Source organism: Podarcis vaucheri, assembly GCF_965113315.1.
Source record: "Podarcis vaucheri genome assembly, chromosome: 6".
NCBI classification, from domain to species: domain Eukaryota; kingdom Metazoa; phylum Chordata; class Lepidosauria; order Squamata; family Lacertidae; genus Podarcis; species Podarcis vaucheri.
In genome coordinates this window covers 29,363,472-29,387,324 of record NC_138764.1, presented here as the reverse complement: position 1 = coordinate 29,387,324, position 23,853 = coordinate 29,363,472, and the positions used below count along the sequence as shown (strand labels likewise).

At 44.7% G+C, this 23,853-nt stretch overlaps 2 protein-coding genes across 8 annotated transcripts in view; both read right to left on the bottom strand.

Moving 5' to 3' along the window:
• Nucleotides 1-23,853, bottom strand: part of CDC14A (cell division cycle 14A) — a 99,248-nt gene that overhangs the window by 20,201 nt on the left and 55,194 nt on the right. For 4 of the 7 annotated variants that reach the window (XM_082227872.1, XM_082227874.1, XM_082227870.1 and 1 more), the window contains one exon: nt 22,999-23,323. The exons of 1 other annotated variant lie outside the window; for it this stretch is intronic. In XM_082227872.1, the coding sequence (XP_082083998.1) occupies nt 22,999-23,323 (325 nt within the window). Of the gene's footprint in view, nt 1-15,962; nt 18,194-22,998; nt 23,324-23,853 lie in introns of those variants that run through there. 2 more of the 7 variants (XM_082227871.1, XM_082227876.1) reach the window with 2 other exon arrangements.
• On the bottom strand, nt 973-7,033 carry GPR88 (G protein-coupled receptor 88). Its single transcript, XM_082227969.1, has one exon. The coding sequence runs from the start codon at nt 6,205-6,207 to the stop codon at nt 5,092-5,094; it is 1,116 nt and encodes a 371-aa protein (XP_082084095.1). The 5' UTR covers nt 6,208-7,033; the 3' UTR covers nt 973-5,091.

Here is a 23,853-nt window from a genome sequence, read left to right as displayed (position 1 = left end):
TGGGTTTTCCCTGGGAAAGGAGCAGGACAACGGGAGAACCACTTACCCCTGTGCCTAGAAAGTGTGAATCAAGCAGAATATATCTGAATATTTGCCTGTCCTACTCTCCATTCACCCTTAAAAAGCACCCAGAGATCCCGAGTCTCCAAATACTTTATTTGAGTGCCATGGTTTTTGAAATTGCTCTGAGATTAAGTTGGCAATTAGGTTGGAACGGCAATGCAGTAGAATGAAACGTATTAATTGCAAAATTAAGTGTTATCGCTGCAATATTGCAACACAATACAAGACAGGGTTCTCCCAAGCCTTGAAGACTCTCTGCCTCTGTGCGAAAAAAGGCAAACATTTTAAAAGGATAATATTCTTTTGAGCTATAGGGAATTTGACAACGGGGCTACATATCTCTGTGCCCTCACTATGGCCAAAAGACTGATACTGCTATGCTGGGACAATAAATGTACAGCTCCATTTATTCAATGGACTCAAGGCGGATTGCTTATAGATGGAGACGTTTCATGACCAAGTATAATGAAGTTTGGAACTCATTTATATAAAATACAGTAGGTTGAGGGGGGAGGGGGGAAATGATAGTTATAGAAGTGCATTAGAAATAATAATACATCTATTTTGATAATATCAATATTAAAGGTAAAGGGGTAAAGGGACCCTTGACTATTATGTCTAGTCATGACTGATTCTGGGGTTGCGGCACTCATCTTGCTTTATTGGCCGAGGGAGCCGGTGTACAGCTTCCAGGTCATGTGGCCAGCATGACTAAGCCGCTTCTGGCGAACCAGAGCAGCACATGGAAACGCCGTTTACCTTCCCGCCGGAGCGGTACCTATTTATCTACTTGCACTTTGACGTAGTGCTTTCAAACTGCTAGGTTGGCAGGAGCAGGGACCGAGCAACGGGAGCTCACCCCGTCATGGGGATTCGAACCACTGACCTTCTGATCGGCAAGTCCTAGACTCTGTGGTTTAACCCACAGCGCCACCTGCTTCCCTAATATCAATATTAGGTAAATATATATGGAATTCTAACTGTTATGGTGATATATTGTGCCCTAAAAATAAATACGAAAACAATATATTAAAAAGCATCTCGATGGCTGCAGTATATCCTATAATGGCTTTGCCTAATCACAAAGCTGGACCCTCCCAAATCCTTCCCATGGAAAGCATGGGAGCACAGCCTTGTACCCAGCGCATTAATTCTGCCTTTTAGATCTGCTGCAGCAGCACAAACAATGACATGTGTTCAGTACTAGCTCACATCGTGCCCCCTTGGAGGCTTAACTTAGCAGCCTACCCACTGTCAGCTGTCATCAGCCTCTGCATTCTGGGGAGAGAGAGAGCAACGTTCAAGCGGGCTGCAAAATTCCATATTAGGAAAGATGAAACCTGCTTTTGTTCATAGGTAGAGCTGGTAAATCTGTACCTGTAAAAATAGTTCTCCCACCTTATTCAAGGAGATTGTTCACTGAGTCATAGGATGGAAGGGGCCAGATGGCCATCCCATCTTGGCTCAGTGCCAGGGAAAATGTTCTGTAGAAACCTGCATCAACGTATACTATTAGCAGTAGGTAAAGGGATGCGGGTGGCGCTGTGGTCTAAACCACTGAGCTTCTTGAGCTTGCTGATCAGAAGGTCGGCGGTTCAAATCCCTGCGACGGGGTGAGCTCTCGTTGCTCTGTCCCAGCTCCTGCCAACCTAGCAGTTCGAAAGCATACCAGTGCAAGTAGATAAATAGGTACTGCTGTGGTGGGAAGGTAAACTGTGTTTCCGTGCACTCTGGTTTCTGTCACGGTGTTCTGTTGCGCCAGAAGCGGTTCAGTCATGCTGGCCACATGACCTGGAAAGCTGTCTGCGGACAAACACCGGCTCCCTTGGCCTGAAAGCGAAATGAGCTCCACAACCCCAGAGTCGCCTTTGACTGGACTTAACCGTCCAGGGGTCCTTTACCTTTTTACCTTTATTAAGAGTAGGCAATACTGTACTCTCCAGATGTTGTTGGACTACAACTCTCATTATCTTTGGCCTCTGGCCATGCTGGCTTGGGGCTGGCAGGAGCTGGAGTCCAGGAACATCTGGAGAACATGGTAGCTACCACAACCAATGTAATGTAGACCAAGTTTGGTCAACGTTCATAGACTCAGTCAGAAGCCACTCTGTTCTCTCTCTCCTGTGATCCAGGGACCAAGAGTGTATTGGCCACACAGCTCCATTCCTTCCAAGATCTCCACAAGAAAGCCAGCTAGCAGTAGGGGTTTCATCATTACTACAGCATATATTTGTGCAAGCCTGGGACAGTGCTTGCAAACATGACTGTAACATTACAGCGGCCTTCCCCAACATGGTGGTTTCTCAATGGTTCGGACGCCCAACTCCAATCAGCCTTCGCTAGCATGGTCAGGAATAGTGAGTGCTGAAGTCTGGCAATGTTTAGGGTCAACAGCTTCAGGATATGGCAGTGCTTTGGTTTTCCTGCCCATTAAAAAATGGCTGCCGTTCCATAAAATGGCTGGAAGTAAATGACTGAATTCAGGGACATCAGGGATGAGGAAAGAGTCCATTTTGATTTTTCTGTTTCTCATTTTTTCAATCTTGAGCTCAGTTCTCCACATTTCTTTTCTTTTTAGTCTTTTAAAAATATTATTTTCATTGGATTTTGTATGATTTTTACAACGCTAAATATGAAAACATATTAGTTTGTGATTTTTTTTTTAAAAAAGTCGTCATGAAAATTCACCCACGTTCTTAGGGGAATTTCTCCTAACACAAGTTTGTATGCAATTTTATTTACTATATATACCTTTTCCGGCAAGCCGTTTCCCTCTAACGTAATGATTTAGGAAGGAGATATGCCATTGTCATCAATATATGCATCTTTAAGTACATTTCTCCATAATATATGCATTTTAGTACACATTATTTGCCTGGAAAACACCACTGGAGAATTCAGAGAAGTGCTTTGGTCCACTTATTGTACTGGGAAGTGCGAACGAGGGAAGCTTCACCTTTAAATGCAAATTAGACTGAACCCCCCACCCCACCCAATTCCTAGGGTTGAGCCACTGCCCATGAGACTGGGAACCTTTACTTCCACTGATGGGGCCATAGGAGAGATTCTCCTCTCCTAACCTATGAACAGAACCTCTATGTTCACTGTTGCCTTTTCCTCATGCCCTAAGGGCACCTGTCACACACACACAACCCCTTTCATGAGGTAGGCTAAGATTGTAGGGGTTCATTCAACACTAGCCATCCCCAGTCGACCCATTGAAATTAATGGGCATGACTCACTTCAGTTCGTTCATTCCAGTTGGGTCTATCCTACGTAGAGTCAGATACAACCCAAAATGGCTACTTGCCCACAGGTTGCCCAGTGAGCTGTTCGGTTGGAGAATTTAGGACCTCACAGCAGCTGCTTTAACTCCCCCCTCTGTGCTCTCTGCCGTCGTTTCTCATCATGGGGAGTTCTCAACCCTAAAAAAGGGAGATATTTGCCCTAGCTCACTTGCTTTGGATAATTACGAACTGAGGGGTAGATTACTTCTGCCTTGGGTGTGCCAAAAAAAAGTCCACTGTTCGTAAACCAAGCAGAAAGACAGCACCAGCGTACATTTAAAAAACATCCCCAAATAATCATGGGAACTGTAGTTTGCCTCTCACAGAACTACATAGCCCAGCATCCTTAAGAAACCACAGTTTCCAGGAGTCTTAATGCCCGAGATTCTCTAAGGAGTGAAGCCTTGTCTGCCTCTGGTGATAGGTTTCCAATGGCTCAGACGGAAAGTCTTTCCCCCTGTTTTCCGAAATCTTTCAGATGCATCCTTTGCATCTTATCCGTGGCCACCGTGTGCTCCTTATCCATCGGCTAAGGCAATCTCTCCTTTTCAAGCCAGTCTCCTCCGTTGGCAGTTTGTAAAAGCCAAGAAGGAATGCAAAACGTTCAGGCGAAACAGTGAAGACACGGAGAGGCCAAAAATTGAGGTATATAATCAGACCTTTTCATCCGCTTGACTGCACTGAGTTTTTTCTGAAAAACTCCACAAAGTGCGAAAGAGATTTGATACAAATATATATATTTTAAAGCTGACAAGTGTCTGTGCATTATTTTATTTTTTAAAAGCCTCTCCGTAGGGAGTGGAGTACTGTGCAGTTCAGTGAGTCATTTGGTGGGTGCTTCCAGATGGCTGCTTATTATGGGATTGCCGTTCTTCGTGCATGCAGCCTCAGTTGTATCCTCCTCCCCGCCCCCGGCCATACCCTGTTTAATCCAGACTTCCCATTTCTGGGGGGGGGGGGAAATCTAATAAGGGCTCTTCCAGACTGTTGCTATTTTCAGATGGGATTTCGTCCCGTCCAGGCAAATTCAGGTTGTACCATTAAAAATGGATATTGAGCAACTAAACCACTTGCTCTCCCAAAGGGAACTTTTTTTTGCCATGAGGAAAGTGGCACCAGAAAGTTTGCCGTGACACTTGCCCAGCATGAGGTCACCTGACCTCACTGCAAACCAATCAGAACAGACAATAAATAGCTAGCATCATCTAACCTCCCTGTGGACTTTGCGCAAACGAATCAACGTAAATGATGGCTAAGCAGGTTATCTGGAAGCAACCTCCGTAAAGGACAACATGTCCACCTGCTGACAATGGCCCACATGCGATACCTGAGTTCAGGGGTCAGCAACCTAAGGCCCATGGGTCACAAGCAGCCCATGGGGGTCATTTAATCAGCCCATGGACCCCCACAGCCCCCTCGGGGACCCGCGCTGCCCGCTTTGTCAGCTCCCGTGTGCCACACACCAGAGCAGAGCTGGGACCGCCTTTCACAATGCTGGCCGGCTTCCCATTGGCTGCAGGAAGCTCCTGCAGCCAATGGGAAGCTTTGCACGCCTCCTCCATGCAGGAAGTAGTGCCGGAAATATCATTTGAGCGTGCATGCATGCACACACACACACTCCAGCCCACTGCGGCATCTGCGGGACCGTGAACCACAAAAACTTTGCTGACCCCTGCCTGAGTCCAAGGCTAACGTCTCCCAACACCTTTTCACCTAAGAGCGTGCGAATTTAGGGGGGGTGTCAGTGAAGCACTAAGCTGCCTAGACTTTCCACTTTGGTCCCCAGCTGCGATGGCTCCTGCGAGGGAAGAGACACTGTGGGGAGGGCGGTAGTGGCCGCTGCGGCAGCTACCGCCACCGCCGGGTTTTCCCCTCCGGGTAGCACTAAGCGGGCACAGCGGCGGAACTCCTCGTTCTTCCACGTATAGAGCAGCGGGTTGAAGGCCGAGAGAGAGCAGAAGAGCAGCCAGCTGGCGATCTGCAGCCCCCGGGGCATGGGCCAGACGAAAAAGCCCAGCAAGCTGACCCACACCAAAGGCTGTGTGGCCAGGAGGAACGCGAGGCAGAGAAGCAAGACAGAGATGCTGCTGAGGCGCCGGGCCCGGCGGGGAGCCCCCGGGGCTGCTGGGAAGGGGAGCTGCTGGAGCAGGTGGAAGTTGAGGACGCTGACGCGCTTGACGCTGCCCCTCACCCTCCTGACAATCCCCATGTAGCAGTGGAGCAGGAGGACTGTCTGGATGAGGACAGCCAGGGCTACCAGAAGGCCCACGTAGTTTGAGCTCTTGGTACTGGTGCCATTTTGAGACTCCTGTCGGCTGGGTTGCCACATCTGCAGTCCTGGGGGGACGGAGGCGAGGAGGAGGGCCAGCCCCCAGGACAAGCTGATCATCCAGGCCGTGTGCTTCCTCTGGTAAACAGCCTGGTACGTGATGGGCGGCTTGGTGATGAGGACATAGCGGTTGAGGGCCACCAGCAGGTGGGAGAGCAGTGAGACGATGAGCCCAAGGCCCACCAGCCCAGCACGGAGCAACCGGTACCCTTCTGACCGCACTGTCGGGGACCCAGAAGGGAGCAGCCCCTGCACCGCTTCTTGCGGCATCCAAAGGCCACAGACACTCAGGTCCGCAACGCAACCATTGACAATGAAAGCGTTGCTGGTGGTGCGTAGCTTCCTGAAGGTGAAGACCAGGTAGATGACCATGATGTTGGATATGGTCCCGTAGATGGCTAGCAGCAAGTAGAAGAGAGACAAAGAGATCCTCGTCCCCAAGGAGTCTTCTTCGCAAAGCAGCTGTTGCAAGGATCTAGAGCTCCAGGAGGAGGAGGAAGAAGAAGAGGAGAAGGAGATATTGGGCATTGTGTGGCGCACCAGTGAGGCGCTCCAGACCAACCTCAGCACTGCTCAGTTCTGGAGAAGGCTAAGCTGAGCCAGGAAGAAATCCAGGAAAATCTCCTAGACCAGGCAGAACACAGCAGGAGCCAAAGCAGATCGTCACAAAAGTACCAAACATACATGACGTCCCAGAATGTAGACGGCGATCTCCAAAACAGGCAGAGAGCAAGACTGGCTCCCATGGATAAACACCAACTTCTCCGATCGTGCCAGGTCTCCAGAGTCAGTTGTTGGCAGAGGTGAAAGAAGGGATACGTGAGTCTTCTTCACCATATTTCTACACAGAGGAGGCTGCAAGTATGCCAGATCACGAAAGAACAAGCTTGCTGATGGATCCAAGGCTGGTGTTTGCAAGCCAGGCAAGCAGAAGGAGGGCGAAATCCAGAGCTTGCATCCAAATCTCCATGACTGCAGCAAAGTTAGATTCTCCTGGTCGAGTGCAGGCAGCAACGAGTGCCCAAAGACAGGCAGGCGAGCAAGGAAGGAAGCAAGGCAGAAAAAAAAAGAAACCTCAGCTGTGGAAATACCAGGAGTCCCAGCACCCTCTGGGCAATGGCCTCAAGAGCGGCAGCAGCTCATCCGAAGACCTGGAGCATCTTCTCTCGCTTTACAGCATGCACACTGTATTATCAGCCTGGGGAAATTCGGCGCTTCTCATGTTTATGAATTATTCAGCAGGTTTCAGGCTTGCGAGAGCAGGAGAGAGGGGGAGAGAGGGGAGGGGAGGGGGGAAAGAAAAAGAAAGAACCTAGCTTGCACTGAAAAGCCTGCAATTACAGAGACAGATCTCTCTCCCAGATCTCTCTCCCAGATCTCTCTCCCCCTGCCTCCATCGCCACCCACTGGAGTTCTCAAATCACACCCCTCTGGTCTCTTCCTGGACCTCTCCCGCAGCACTGATTTCCAGGATGGAGAAGAAATTCCTTTGCTCACATTTACTTCCATTTCCTCCGACGCCCCCCCCCCCCGTGAGGATGTGGTTGGTTTATTTCCTCCTTTCCCCCTTTTTTAAAAAAATCAAAAAAATCTAATTTTAGATCAAATCTTTAGTTGCAATATGGGGAGGAAAAAACCACGCTCTTGCTTAAAACATTCTGCTCCTTGGCAACAGTGTCTTCATCATATTACTGTGCCGATTCTCTAGTGTATTTTCGCCATAGGGTTCCCCCACCTCCGGAAACCTGTCCTTGTGAACGCAAAGCATCGTGGCAACGGAGTTGAGAAAGGTACAAAATAGGAGGGATGCAGTACATGGCTTTTCCTAAGAGAGGGAGGGGGCAGGTGCTGTCCTTATATTGAAAGCTGTCATTACCACGCACAAAGTGATCTCCCTGCCTGAAAATGTCCAAGGTGGGTGCACCAAAATGCCCCAATCTAACAAGGTGGAAGTTTCCCATGGGCTTGGTCAGGGGGGCGGGAACTGCTCCCCCTAAATCAAGTAAGTAAATAAATAAAACACTTAGCCAAAAGTAGGAATGATCAGAATATTTGAAAGCGCTCACGGAGGTCACTTGGATGGTGTTGTGGCGCGTTCGAGAGACGCAACCGGCAGAGCGATAGGTGTGGCTTCCGCAAACCGACCAATCGCATCACAGGTAGCTCAGCTTCTAGAAGCTTCTCATAGTTCTTGGCCTTCTCTCCTGAGAGTGCGCCCCTGCGAGGCCTGTCTAGAAACGACTGGAAATTCCCCACAGGCTATTTATACTGCGGAAAGCCCTCGGGCCTCAGTCAACGATGTTATTATTTTTATTTAATTCCCTAGTTTTGAAACCATTGAAGATTTTGACAGATTTTTCCCCGAGAGCTTGAGGTCAACAGAAAGTCATTTAAAACAATTGTTGTGGAGATGTTTCGTTCCGAATCTGCTAGACGGAGCCAGACGGAGGATGAGGACAAGCGGGCGCCCCCCCCCCAACATAAATGCTGCTACGCCCAAGAAGTTGTCTGCTAGGCGTGTAGCTGATGCGAATTCCAGACACCTTATACTTTCTGGATGTTGTTTCAGTTACAGATAGGTAGCCGTGTTGGTCTGCCATAGTCAAAATAAAAAAAATCCTTCCAGTAGCACCTTAAAGACCAACTAAGTTAGTTCTTGGTATGAGCTTTCGTGTGCACGCACACTTCTTCAGATACACTGAAACAGAATTTGCCAGACCCTTCTATATAGTGAGAAGGTGGGGAGGGGTATTACTCAGAAGGGTGGTGGGAATGGGAGATTGGCAGATAGCTGAGATGAGCCTGTTTCAATGCACCTGTTTCTGGATGTGTGTTTCAATGCACCTGGGGAGATACATACCTATTCAGAGACTGTACGGAGGACAAAAAGGCGACTCGGGTCACATTTCAAAGCCAAATCGACCCAATCCGCAGTTTCTGAAATGCAGGCACCCCCCACCGACTCGTGCGCAGCCGCGCATGCATGCTTTGCCAGGAAATAATTAAATAAATAAATAGAACGGTACATCAAAAAAAGGAAGATCATGGTCACTGGTCCCATCACCTCCTGGCAAATAGAAGGGGAAGAAATGGAGGCAGTGAGAGATTCTACCTTCTTGGGCTCCATGATCACTGCAGATGGGAACAGCAGTCACAAAATTAAAAGACGCCTGCTTCTTGGGAGAAAAGCAATGGCAAACCTAGACAGCATCTTAAAAAGCAGAGACATCACCTTGCCATCAAAGCTCCATATAGTTAAAGCTGTGGTTTCCCCAGTAGTGATGTTTGGAAGTGAGAGCTGGACCATAAAGAAGGCTGATCGCCGAAGAATTGATGCTTTTGAATTATGGTGCTGGAGGAGACTCTTGAGGGTCCCGTGGACTGCAAGAAAATCAAACCTATCCATTCTGAAGGAAAGCAGCCCTGAGCACTCACTGGAAGGACAGATCCTGAAGCTAAGACTCCAATACTTTGGCCACCTCATGAGAAGAGAAGACTCCCTGGAAAAGTCCCTGTTGCTGGGAAAGATTGAGGGCACAGGGAGAAGGGGATGACAGAGGATGAGATGGTTGGACAATGTTCTCGAAGCTACCAGCATGAGTTTGACCAAGCTGCGGGAGGCAGTGGAAGACAGGAGTGCCTGGAGTGCTCTGGTCCATGGGGTCACGAAGAGTCAGACACGACTAAACAACTAAACAACAACAAACCAGGAAGTGGAAGGAGAGCTCTGGAGATCTCCTCAGAGCCTGGAGAAGATGTCAGTGAGGGCGGAGGAAGCCCCAAAGAGACCTGAGGCACAGTGGGGCTTTGTTTAGGCTGCTCGGCTCCCCGTCTAGCAGCAAACACTCGGAGTAGCGCAGCAGTAGCTGCACAGATGCTTTTCCGTGCATCGTCCAGCGTCCAGCCGGCCCCAGAGCTTTGACTCTAGTTGGAGAGGGAGTTGTGTGGAGAGAGAGCTGGACAGCAGGAAGAAACAGGTGTTTAGAGGCTTTTAAGAGGTTTTTCAGAGGGTGCTCCCCACTTTATGCAAGTTCACTTATGCGTATGAGCTCCTGGAATGTAACCCCCCACATAGATTGGGGGGGGGGACACCTGTAATACGAAAACTGAAGCACAGCCTTCCGCATTCATCCAAAAATAATAATAAATGATGCAGTTCTCCAACCAAGTACGGTTTACAAAAATGCATATTTGTAAGGTAAAAAAATACGCATAAATATGAATATATTGGAGAAAATAACATTCAAAAATGTGTTCTTTTAGGAGGAATTGCTTGCAAAAAATCTGGACTCTGTAAGTCAAAGCCGCATACAAAAATGTGCTTATTGGGATAAATTGACAACAACACGCGGAAGAATTTTCACGAGGATTGCAAATTGCTGCAGAAATGTGGAGAACCGGATTTAAGATTTGAGAAGAATCGGGAACAGAGAGGGCTGAAATTGCTCTGTCTCTAATTCAGAGTTACCAACACTGATTTACAACTGGATTAAAACCAAATCCTCTCTTCCCTTTCTTTCTTTCTTTCTTTCTTTCTTTCTTTCTTTCTTTCTTTCTTTCTGGGGGTGGGGGGAGGCACAAATCATAATGCTGCTTCTTCATTGTGATGCTCCCATTTTGTAAGGCCCTTCCAAGAATCTATAGCCACCTGCTGCTCTTTTGCTCCCAGGCAAAGAATATGTATCCATTTGACCAGACAGAACGTGAACCCACTGGTAAGGTTTTGTCAACTCTGATTTTTTTTTTTAAATGCTGCTGTTCTGTTTTGTGCATATTTTACTGAGATTTTCTATTGCTCTTTTTCCCCCTTTTGCTATTCCCTTGTATGCCACTGTCATAAATAAACAAAATTATTTATTAAACTTAAAAAGACTGTACAGCTAATACAAACTTGCATCAATGGAAGGACAGCATTTTGAAAGTAAATTATTAAATAAATTAACAAAATAGTGGATAAGAATGAAATATCCCAAGAAGCAGCATTCTAAAACCGAGGCATTTTCATTCATTCATCTTCTCTTTATCTATCTATGGACAGATTTTGTGAACACTTCTGTATATTTTTGAGGACCGGCTCACACATGCAATAAATAATAATAATAATAATAATAATAATAATAATAATAATAATAATAATATATTTATACCCCGCCCACCTAGCTAGGTTTCCCCCGTACTCTGGGTTTCCCCAGCAATGCACATCACTTGAGAACTCTATATTTGACATCTTGCAGCATATGCAAAGCTTTGTCTGTACACACCATACATTTAAAACACCCACCCAAATCACTCTGGGAACTGTAGTTCAACCCCCCCCTCCAAGGGCTACGATTCCCAGCACACTTAACAAACGGCAGTTCCCAGTATTTTTTTGGGGGGGTGTGTGCTTTAAATATACCGGTATTATATCAATGCAGCCTATATGAAGATCACATGCAGTAAACTGAAGCGATAAAATCTAAAGGCAGCTAAGCAGGCCATCCCAGTTCAGATAGCAGGTGGGTACATACTCTTTTTCATCATCATCATCATTTTGTTATTTGTACCCCGTGCATCTGACTGGGTTGCTCCAGCCACTATGGGTGGCGTCTAGCCAGTGGCGTAGCGTGGGTTGTCAGCACCCGGGGCAAGGCAAGTAATTTGCGCCTACTAACCCGTGGATTTGCGCCCCCTAACCCTAACCCCCAGATGTTGCGCCCGGTGCGGCCGGCCCCCCCTGCACCCCCCACGCTACGCCACTGTGTCTAGCATATACAAAAACATAATTAAACATTAAAAACTTCCCTACACAGGGCTGCCTTCAGATGCCTGTATGCTCCTGTGTGTTAAACAAGCAAACAAAATCCAAAATTGCAAAGTTGAAAACCTCTAGTACAACAGCAAGGTAGGTTTATCTCGCAGCCTTCTCTCTACCAGAAAGCAGGTTGCTTTTGTTAGAATCTTTTTTTAAAAAAATGTGATCCATCCCCATCTGCTGTAGATTCCCTACAAACAGTCCTGTATCTGGGGGTGGGCATTGGAGGAGAGGAAAAAAACACTCGGCACATGCTTAAAGAAGCGCTTGCTCTGTATTACCTCACCTGTTTCAGGACAGGGATGGGGAAGTTGCGGCCTTCCACCTGTCGTTGGACTACAACTCCCATCATCCTGACCTTGAAGCCATGCTGGCAGGGGCTGATGGGAGTCGGAGTCCAACAAATATCTGGAGGAGCCAGAGTTTTGGTGTGCAAATAGTAACAATTAAGGCTTCAGACTATATACCACTGGCTGTGACTGATGGCCGCTATCATTGGACACCTCCGTCCATACACAATCAAAGCTAGACTTGGATATCAGCTGCAAATAATAGGAGTGTTGTCTGTCGAGCTAAATGCTATAAAAGTGGAGAGGTTTCTTTGCTGTAAAAACAGCTGAAACATGTCAAAGGGGATATGTAGTGTGTGAACATCTGCCACACCTCCTTGCATTTTTACAATTTATGGTATATAATAAAAAAAACATTTTTTAAAAAAATCAAGGGTGCATGCTTCGGCCGTGCACCAGGAAGCCCAATGGTGCATGTTTGCTTCCAGTTGCACAGATCCATCAAACACCTTAGCCCATGGGTAGGCAAACTAAGGCCTGGGGGCCGAATCCGGCCCAGTCGCCTTCTAAATCTGGCCCACGGATGGTCCAGGAATCAGCGTGTTTTTACATGAGTAGAATGTGTCCTTTTATTTAAAATGCATCTCTGGGTTATTTGTGGGGCCTGCCTAGTGTTTTTACATGAGCAGAAGGTGTGCTTTTATTTAAAATGCATCTCTGGGTTATTTGTGGGGCCTGCCTAGTGTTTTTACATGAGTAGAATGTGTGCTTTTATTTAAAATGCATCTCTGGGTTATTTGTGGGGCACAGAAATCCGTTCATTTCCCCCTCCAAATATAGTCTGGCCCCCCCACAAGGTCTGAGGGACAGTGGACCAGCCCCCTGCTGAAAAAGTTTGCTGACCCCTGCGGCTTAGCCTTTATCCAACTGCAAAGACTGACATGATTACAGCCTCCCCACGCTGTATGCATTCGCCATGCAAAAAGTAGGAATGGGCCCTGGGCGGGCAAAACAATTTCAAAGAAACAAAAGCTACTCAAAGCATGGGAACGGCAATTTCTTCTCCCCCCCCACCCGGCTTTTGGAGTTGAAAGCCACCTCCTGACGCCCCCACACTGCACTGGAATGAGGAGCATGATTCGAACCCGCCTCTCTAAGCCAGCTCTCTTGTTCAGGCTCCTCAAGTCTGCTACTTCAAAAAGGCGGGCACAACATTTTTTTTCCTGCTGGGCCGCCTTGGAAAGATATCGAGAGCCGCAATGAGTGCAAAAGCACAGCCGCCATCGAAACTGTGAAGTGCTAGCTTGGCAATGGCAGTCTGACGTGCTACTCCCGCCACCTCTCTTCTTCCGTAACTTCCCCTTCCCAAGATGCCAGCCTGCACTTGGAACAAAAGACAAAACCTCGCAGAGCAATTCCTGTTCTCTGCATGTTAAAAAAAAAGAGAAGTGTTCCCTTTCTTAAGAGATCACTTTCAGAAAGGGCAAGAAATGCAGTTAGCAGTCACTGAAAGGCTGTGGCGCTGGGAACGTCTCGTCTTAAAGCCAGATGAGCAGCTGTCAGTCAGTGTGGACAATACTGAGATATATGCATCAGTGGTCTGACTCAGTAAGGTCATTTAGGCAGTGTGCAATCAGGTTTGCTTTTTGGGAGGGGGTGGTGGAAATGGCATGATTATAGTATTAAATTTATATACCATATCTTTCGCTCTGTAAGATGTGCTTTTCCCCTCCTAAAAAGTAAGGGGAAATGTGTGTGTGTCTTAGGGAGCGAATGCAGGCTTCGGGCGGCTATCCCGGAAGCCAGGAGAGCAAGAGGGATTGGTGCGCACCGCTGTGCTCCAGAGGCTTTGCATTGCTTTCGCTGAAGCCAGGAGAGCAAGAGGGATCGATCCCTCTTGCTCTCCTGTCTTCGCTTCGCTGGAGAGCCGCTGCGCCGCTTTCCCTCTCTGCGCAGCGCCCCTTCAGCGAAGCAGGAGGAGAAACAGAGCCCTATCTGTTTCTCTTCCCGCTTTGCTGGAGAGGCGCTGAGTAGAGAGGGAGAGAACTTTTTTTCCTTGTTCTCTAAAACTAGGTGCGTCTTACGATCGGGTGCCTCTTATACGGTCTTATATGCGTCTTGTATGGCTGAAAAATACAGTGCGTCTTGTGTGGTGCGTCTTATACGGTCAGAAAATATGGTACTGCCTTTCCTCTGAGGATCACAGTGCGGTATACAGTGGTACCTCAGGTTAAGTACTTAATTCGTTCCGGAGGTCTGTACTTAACCTGAAACTGTTAACCTGAAGCATCACTTTAGCTAATGGGGGCCTCCTGCTGCTGCTGCGCCGCTGGAGCACGATTTCTGTTCTCATCCTGAAGCAAAGTTCTTAACCTGAAGAACTATTTCTGGGTTAGCGGAGTCTGTAACCTGAAGCGTATGTAACCTGAAGTACCATTGTACAGCGTAAAAACACTGTCATGTCACTCCAGCACATACTGCAGTTGTACGTACAGCATCACATACCTTAGCAGATTCAAGCGGAAATCACACCAAACAAGGGAGCAACCCAGCGCCGGAGACCACAAGCTGTAGTTTCTCCAGCTTCTTGCGGCATATGCCACAAGGAATTTGTGATCTCTCTGTGTGCCATTTATGGCACCTATGCTGTCAGCTGACCACATAGGGGAAAACAGCTAAACCCAGAGTTTGAAACACCTAAATCAAGATGGTCCAACATGCAGCTCTCCCCCACCCCCGAGGCCTTTTGGGGCAGCTCTCTGCAGCATTTGAAACTGCCCCTAGCCCTCACGCTACTTTCCTCCTGGGAAAGCTTGGACAGGGTCTGAGAGTCTTTGAGGCCTCCTTCCTCAAGACTGGATGAATTTGTTCCGAAAAGGTAATCCGAGAAGGAAGGCCATGGCATGTGCTGTTCATGAAACAACTTGCAGTAAAACATCTATGGAAGGGTCGACGTTACAGCAACCTCTTTCCAGAAAAGTGGCATCCTTTTATTAGATGTGTGAATAGCGCTAAACTGCAGGAAAATGTCAGGCGAGAAATCATTTCAGTGGTATAAAATGTTTTACAGGGGAGGAAAAAACGGGACTTAATTTTCACTAGAAAATGTAAAGCAGATGCTTTTAGGAGAATATCTACACCCACATCCACACAGCTCAGTGTGTTGAGAAAGCAAAAAGGACTGAGCAGAAGCAGCAAAGAGGCTTCAAGATGCTCTCTGGGTACCCACATCATCGGGGTAAGGTAAGCCATAATATGGCTTGCCATATACTGTCATGCGAACCGGGCTGCTATGAGCAGACTGAAATGATAAGGGCATTGTTTGGGAATTCCATATAAACGTGCATATACACTACAAAATTTTGCTTTTGTTCTGATTGACGTCTGTTCCGCTTCAGCAGTAAAAAGTGGAAGTGGAAATGTGTGTGAACTTCTAACATTTCTTTCTTAATTTCAGGCCAGATAGCTACTGCCCAGGCCTTGCTTATACAGTGGTACCTCGGGTTAAGAACTTAATTCGTTCTGGAGGTCTGTTCTTAACCTGAAACTGTTCTTAACCTGAAGCACCACTTTAGCTAATGGGGCCTCCTGCTGCCACCGCACTGCCGGAGCACGATTTCTGTTCTCATCCTGAACAGGTACTATCCAAGGTACTATTTCTGGGTTAGCGGAGTCTGTAACCTGAAGCGTCTGTAACCCGAGGTGCCACTGTACAGGGTTTTCCTATTCTCTATGAAGAAACACTCTCTACTTGCTCATGGTTTGCCTCCTGGTAGGTCTGCCAAACACCTTCCAGCTAACAGAGCAAGGGGACACCTTTGTACGTGATGCTGACATGTCTTTTTAGCACAGCAAGATTGAGAGGATGGTTTAAAACAAATGTGAATGCCTTAGGAGAGATGTTGGCCATGGTTGGGAAGAAATAAGGCTGGCCTCAATTGCAAGACCAGGAAAAGGAAGACTGCGAGGGGTCCCTAAGACAAGGTTGCCACCAGAACAAGAAAGGCTAGCATTCAAGAAAAGAGCAGCGAGATGGGTGAGGAGCTGCAAGAGAGAAAGAATCCACATTAACAGCTACTATGAAGGAAGGCTTGAATTTGAGGGAAGGTGGTTTTAGATTCTAGGGGAACCTCAAAATACATTTCACAAAACTGAAGTATTGGGTGCACCAGCACCTCATTAAAACAAAGAAATTAAGCTGTGCATAATTTTTACTTTTATTATCTATTAGCGTTTATTATTTCTACATTGCAAAAATAGTACATCTTTCTAGTAACTAAGCTAGTAACAAAATACATGTCAAACTTTAGAGAGGTAGAATTACCTTAGAATCTGCCTATCGCTTACTCATATACAGTACATTTTATGTACATATGATAAAAAAATATTGAATTCAGTGATTAAACCAGCTTCCGTCAAGAAGAATTTATCCATCATAATTAGGACTATTTCCCTTCAAAATAATGATTTATTTTTTTTTAAAAAAACTCATCAGTAATTATCTCTCCTTGATAGGACCAAAAAATACATTCCTGGGGCGGTGGCCTGGTTTAGACAACCGTATCTTGGTTAAAATAAGAGAACTGGAAAACAGCAGTTACCAGCTTTGCAACAAGCCAGGAAATTAAATCAACTTCAAACCTTGATTTAATATTCCAATTTCTTCTGAAACTATTGCTCATAAATTTTCTGGTTTGGCTGAAATAGGAAATTATGGTTAGAGGTTTGTGGGTTTGATTGTTTGCACTGTGAAGAGATGAGAAATGGGGCTGCCTATGAATGCAAAAGTTTTGTTCTTATCTTGGTCAACTAAGCTGAGATGTGATTGCTTGAACATGACCAAGGAGTGCAGTGGTTTCTTCTTCACATAATATGAATTGTAAGTGAAATGACCGTTACCATTTCACTTTCACAATTATTGCACTCTGAAAGACACTGACAATACTGCAGTTATTTCAGAACTAATTTTGAAGGGTTATGGTGAAGACCTACAATAGCATTGTTTGAAATAGTTTCGTGATTAAATTGAATTGGGAAAGAGACATTAGCGAAAAGCAACAGCATTTACCGGTATAGTAAGTACGACAGCATGGCTGAACATGGAAGGAGTAAATCACAAAGAGGGGCATAGTTTTAACAGTGCATCTAAAATCCATAGTGGAAACGTGCAACTCCTGCCTCCATGTCTAAATATGCAGCGACAAAATCTTTGCAACTATTACAAATTCAGACAGTACGTGTCTTCCGTGGTATGCACAAACACTTTGGTCACTATACATAGATGGATATTTCATCCTGGCTTTGCATTCTGATACAGTACAGTTTCTAGAACTGAATTATACAGAAAAGGAAAATGCAGAAAGGCAAGGCTCTAAAGAACAGAACATCTTTGCAGAACAAATTACTGGGCTGAAAATGTTAACAAGGTAACATACTAATTATTTATTTAAAAATTACTTTCCCTTTCCATGGAAAAGACACTTAATTAAGGATGCTAGAACAGGCCTGCTTCATAGGCATTCTATATCCCTTTGAAAAAATGTCCATTTCAAACATTAGCATTTTCAAAGCCAAAGCAATGAGGCTGATATTAACTTTCTTCCCACTATTAAAAATTATTTGTAATACTGTAGCCACAGTGCATGAAAATAAAATCAGCAAGCAGCTCTGTTCTCCACGGCCAGGTTCAAGAGATATGAACAGGAGGCTTCCAAATAGGCACATAGATTTTTTAGTTCCCCTCTTCTGACACCTTGTTGCATGCTGCAGAAGTTGAAGGACCCTCTGAGATGCAGCAACCCACAAGGCTGAGGTGTGGGGGGCAGGCTGTCACTTATCAGCAAACCCATTCCCCTCCAGGTGTACACAGAAGTGGTTTTCACCCGTTGCTTCCTCTGGGTGCTGGCTAATGTTTGAAATGTAAAACAAGACATTTGAAAATACACACAGTTTTGGAGGGATTAAAAAAGTGAAGCTTAAATCAAAATATAGCCTATGTTTACACAATTTATAGATATTTATATACACACAAAATATTTTACTCAATATATATTTATATATATATTTATATATATATATACTTATATACACACATTATAATAACACTGTCATCGAGAACCATAATTACAAATATATTGCTAAAATCCATTAGAAATAGTCTCCATTTTAAAATCTTGCATCTATACACAAAATTGTACTAGTCGTAAGTTTTAACTTCAGTGCATTCGTAGTAGTCAGTAACTGAAGTCTCTAGGTAATTCAGAGATTTTGGTGTCTTTAGCTCTAATCGTCTGTGAAGAGGCCTCGTCCCCTTGGGCGGGTTGTTTTCCCCACAACATTGCTCTTCTTGAAGAGAACCGAATTTTAAGAATTGTCCAGCTTTCACCGAAGCAACAAGGCTTTAGTACTGAACATATTCAGACTGAAGGGACTGTGCAGGCGAGAAACAAAAACTAGTGTTAAGATTCAGTTAAGAGACACAGTGAGGTTCAATTAACAATCAACTTTTCCATATCAAACAAGCTTGTGATTATCATTATTTTTGTTCTAAAAACAAAACCAAAAACACTGACTAGAGATATCCAGGGCATGGCCAGGAAGCAAAGTTAATACACTCACACTATGAGAAATCCAGTACAAATGGACTTAGGAGGAGTAAAAGGGAAGTGGTAAAATCAGGTTTCCCAAATGTCTGCTAGCTGCAGCACACCCCCATTTAAAATGGGAGGCACACTCGGGCCTTTACAACCAGGCAAGTTTACATTTAGAGCCATGTTCGGGAAACGTAGGTCTCCACCTGTTTTTGGACTACAAATCAGATCATCCCTAGTTAGCGGGACCAGTGGTCAGGGATGATGGGAATTGTAGTTCAGTATCCAAGTTTGGGGAACACTGATTTGGAGTGTGAAAGAGGAAGGATTATCCGCCCTCAGAGGAATCTACCTCCTGGTGTTTCTCTGCAAGAGTCTCTGGTCTGGCCTTTCCTCCTTTATATCAGGAAGGAGGCAACCCCAGTAGAGAGACTCATGCAGACACACAAGGGACATTCTTGCTTGAGGACGCAAATTTTGATGTGGTTTTGTATCAGCTGCAGCCATGCAAAGAAAGCAAAAATTAACAGTAAGATTGGGCTGGAAAAGCACTTCAGCTAATAGGATCTTTATAAATAAGGACTCTTTTTCCTGTAATGTATAGTGTGTCCCACAAAAACCAACGGAACTACTATAGCAAACTTCTTTTGTGTTATGGTAATTAAAGATGAATGTTAAATTATGAGGAATAGAAATGTGTTGTTTTTCTTTTCTTTCTTTCTTTTTGGCAGCTGACATATCTTCAGAGACCCACTTTGTTCCACGGTATTCCACGTTTTCATTGTTGCTACCAATTAAGAATTCTCGCTGCCTTTTGCATTAAGTGCTTTAAAACAAAAGGCGCAGTCATAATCACCTCTAAAATTCATCTCCGTAAAGAAAGTGGCAAGATGAAATTGCAGTAATTTGTAGTTTAATCACATTCACGTTAGCTTCAACAATGAAAGAACGCCCTTCAGGTTTTAACTTTGTTCAGGAAGTGAGTGTAGCACGGCTAACTTGTGTTGAAATAGAAGCACACTTTAAAGCACAATGAAACATTTTAGCTATACATTTTTGAGAAGGGGAAGGAGCAGTAGGAAGTACAAATGAGAACCAATAGTACTGCAAGCAGCAAAGATGGATGGGGGAGAAAGTTAGCAGAGTTAAGAGCAAGCCATAAAATTGCATTCCGTAGTTAGTGTATATTGCATGCCGGTATTTGTATTAACAAAGTCCTGTGAACTCTGAGAAGAGAAAGTGGATTTCAAAGGCCGACTTTTGAAACCCTGCTCATTCTTGCAACTGGCACAAGTATTATCCACGACACTGCTCATCGTTCGTCCCAAACCTAAGCTCACTTACCTGGCAGTAAGCTCCAGTGAAGTCAATGGGACTTACCTCCAGGTAAATATGTTAGAAGAAACCCTTCCAGCCACATGCCAGCTAAGACAGATAACACCGAAAAGACCTCGTTCAATTGCAGGAGTAACTTTACTAAGACATCTAAGGAGGGAGAAAGCTGTACGCAAGCTTCTGCAGGTTTATAATGGTCCAAAGGTCAGTGTAATAAACTGTCAACCATTAGAACTGTCAGCTATCAATACTCGCATCCTGCTGCTCTACTGCTTCTCCCATCATTGTGTTTACTTGTTTGAGTAACATTTCTGGATTAAGGTAAAAACAAAAACCCTTACACAGTTGAATATGCTCCACGTTATCAGAACTTCAGAACAAGCCCAGATTCTTCTCTCCATTTGGTTATGCCTGTGTGTATGTACCTATATAAAGAGACATGCTCCCCATCATTCAGTAGTAATCAAAGCCACTGGTGGAAAGCCGTATCTGTGTTCCTGGAAATGGCGGCTGGCAGGCTGCGTGCTGTCCCCATGTAAATAACCACGTGAAGAAAATGTGCAGACACTGAATGTTTGAACCAGCCTTGACTTGTGCTGCATATTCACAGCACTGGAGCCAGTCTCTGCCCATTTGACAGAAGAAAAAACGAACATAGCAATACACCCAATGTCTAAATTTCTGAATACGGCACAAGCGATGAAAAATTAAAATGTCAAAGTTTTGCTTTATGGTCTCCGTATTGGGGGAGATTTTTCTATTTTGGAACTCAAAATGCCCATCTTGCCTTCCTTATCTTCTTTGTAGCAATAATAATAATAATAATAATAAAGCTTTCTACAGTGGAGCCTCGGGTTACATTGCCTCCGGCTTATGTCACCCTTGGCTTGAGACCAGTGCCGGAATGGGTTACTTCCAGGTTCGCGCCGTTTGCACATTTGCAGAAGCGCTAAATCGTGCACATGCGCAGACGTGACGCTTTGGGTTGCGTTGTTTTCGGGTTGTGGCGGGGCCTCCGGAACGGATCCGCGACGTAATCCAAGGTTCCACTGTATATGCTTTTGAGATTTTTCAGACTTTCACAAGGAAGAGCTAAGCCAGCTTTTACTCAGATGAAGGGAGCAAAAAAGGATACAGATCCCAGGATGACTCAATTTTTGGCAGTGTATTTATTGCATCTACACTTTCGCCCCAAATTACTTTGCTATTTCCAAGTCTAAGTGACGTTGATTAGAAGTATAGCAAGGCACTTATGATTAAGATCAACGTTTTGACACAGTACATTTGTTTTTGACTTTCTTGCCAACAGGTGCAGGCCCTAAACTGCTTCTCTAATGCTATATTATCCTAAAGTGTGTGCCATTCTGCTATCATGCTATCAAGCAGGCTGCTATGTACAGTCAGAACTAATCTAATCTTATGTATGCAGATCCCCCAATATGAAATGTAATCTACCTGTTATAGCCCGCTGTGCAACCAGAGGAAAGGGCTATTAAGATACATTCCCGGCTATATAATCAATTTGCATTAAACAAGAGATGTTTCTAAGCAAGATAAATAAAAGCCAAGAACTGTCATTAAATATCAAATGCAGTATGTATGGCCTACAGCCCAATTCAATATTAAATGCATTCAGTATGGCCTGCAGCCCAATTCAAACCTATCTCTTTCCCCTCCCCGTCCAATTCTTAACTTTCTTTTGTCTCAATCTGCACTTAGTGGCAGACAGAGAGTGGAGGATGAATGTACCTAACAGGGCTACCATGATTTTGAGTAGCCACAACTGTGTTGTTTTTCAGTAACATGGCAGCTATAGAGACCCTACCAGATCTCCTTGCGCACCATTATTCATAGGAATCATACTGTAAGTAAACTGTGACAAACTAGTTGTCCAATCCATTCTTGTTTGTTAAGGATCACTGACACTGCATATATCAGCTCTCATCCTTTGCACAAAAGGATGCAATATATATATATAACATTCAGGAGATTTAGCGCAAGCCTCTGCTACAGAATAATATTCCAAAATGTAATTTAGAACACCTGCAACTTAAGGTAGTATATGCCAGGAAAAAAGCACCGAGAAATGGTCTGCTTCAGCCATGGTGCCTTCCTTTTATAACACCTTAAAACTGCTGACATTTTAGGGTGTTTTATACAATGTTCTGTCACAAAAAACAAATGCACTTTTTAATATATATATATATATATAAAGGCAACTGCCACAGACACTTCTTGCAATAAACTTCTGGGATTACAATATTATTTCCAAAGAGAAAAAAATTACAGGTTTTTTTTTATCCCTAAGTGAAGCGAGACGCTGGATGCTCTCAAGAGCACCATCACAAATTTTCAGGAACAAATTAATATGAAGAAACCCAATGCTCAGTTCTGGGAAGCAGGTTTCCACACTGACCTCAAGTGACCTTTATGACAGATAACTCATGCCAAAGTAGCTGCAGGGGTGATGGTTTTGGCTTCAGATACTGCGGTATTCACTAATAGTTGCAATAATTCTGCAGCCTGATCCTAGGCACTGCTGTGCTGTACCATTAAACAGAATTCAAAGAAGTCAAGGGGGGTTAAAGAAAGGATTTTAAAAATAAAAATAAAAATTGTACATCATGTACAATTTGAGGTAGATTATGGAATGTAAAAGAAACATATATTGGCTTTTCTGTCTGAAACTTTCAAAAATATAATGAATGTATGTCAAATACTATACATTAATAGTATGTACTTAAGTTATCTGCACATTTCATTCACACATAGGAAAAAGGCACCATAAAGATGAAAAGTTTCAGAAGATATAAAAACAGGGAAGCTTGTTTTTAGGGCAAGTAAAAGACTTCCATTGCTTTAGTCCATTACATCGTTTTACAAATTGGGCTGATTCCTTTATAATGGTGAGAATGCTATGCCCTATTTAACATTCTTTATGCTACCTTTAAATACACCTATTGACTCAGGAAGACCTCACACTGTCAGGTGAGGTTCAGGTTTTCAGCGTTTTATTATGAATGATTTGAAATGGATAGATTAATGCAAGAATGATACGCTCATGGAAGATGTTAGAGAGTTAAGAGAATCAGCTTTTTAGAGCAAACGTTGAAGAAGCAGAAGTAAAGAGCAGCTTATCAGTTTGGCTTAGAGGAAATGGCAACAGTGAAAAGATCTGCATGTCCTAGGTAGGAAAAAAAGACCGGAAACGGAGATCTAGAATGGTTAGAAACCCTTTTGAGAGAGAGAGCTCAGGCTTAAGGGAGATCCTGTCGGGTTCCTGGAAGGGCTGCTTTGGCTGTGAACTTACAGGAATTGAGCGACTCAGGTATCTTGCTGGAGAAGCAGCGAGCCCCGTAAAGGATCTGTAGGTGCTGTACTCGTCTGTCAGGACGCTGGGAGAATTGGCATAGCTGTTGAGGTTGGTAGTGCTACTGCCGCTCCTGTTGTACATGTTGTTGTTCTGCTCATGGTAATTTCTGGCAGGCAGGTGCGCGCTGCCATTCAAGTGACTGCAGATTTGGTTTACAGAATAACCTGTCCTAGAGGACGATGATGTCAATTTGCTCTCGGCATCATCTGAAGCGGCATACAGGTTCCCTAGAGAACTGGCTAGCCTGGAGTTTATGGAAATGCTGAACGGAAAACACATGCGGGGTAAAAACACACACACACACACAAAATGTACATAACGTGATGGTTAATGCAAGGCACATTTATAAAAGGTACTAAGGGGGAGGAAACAACAAAAGAACCATTGCCACAAAATTAAGTGATGGCGATACACAGCTTCATTCTCTCCCGTAAGGCAAACGATGAAGCAACCATCAAAAAGGCCTGGAATTGTAAGTGAAGACCACCCCCAAAGCCATGCGTAAGAGATGACCATGGGTATTTGGAATTTCCAGGCTCCTAGCTGACTCATTTGCCATTTATCTATTTCTTGGTTCTATAAACAGCTGAAAAGTGCTTCTGGGTGGGTGGGGGGGAATGACGACTCTGCAGAAACCCCTGTATGTGGATATTTCAATACAGGGCCCTCTCAGTATCACAGCCACAGTTGCATTAGTACTAAAGGCGACTTGTTCAGACTATCAAACTAATTTACTACAATCAGGAGTCCAATCACAAAGACCAAGATGCAAATCTATGAAACTGAGATCCA

Coding starts and splice junctions, on each gene's coding strand:
- GPR88 (XM_082227969.1), bottom strand. CDS start 6,207: ATGCCCAATATCTCCTTCTCCTCTTCTTCTTCCTCCTCCTCCTGGAGC.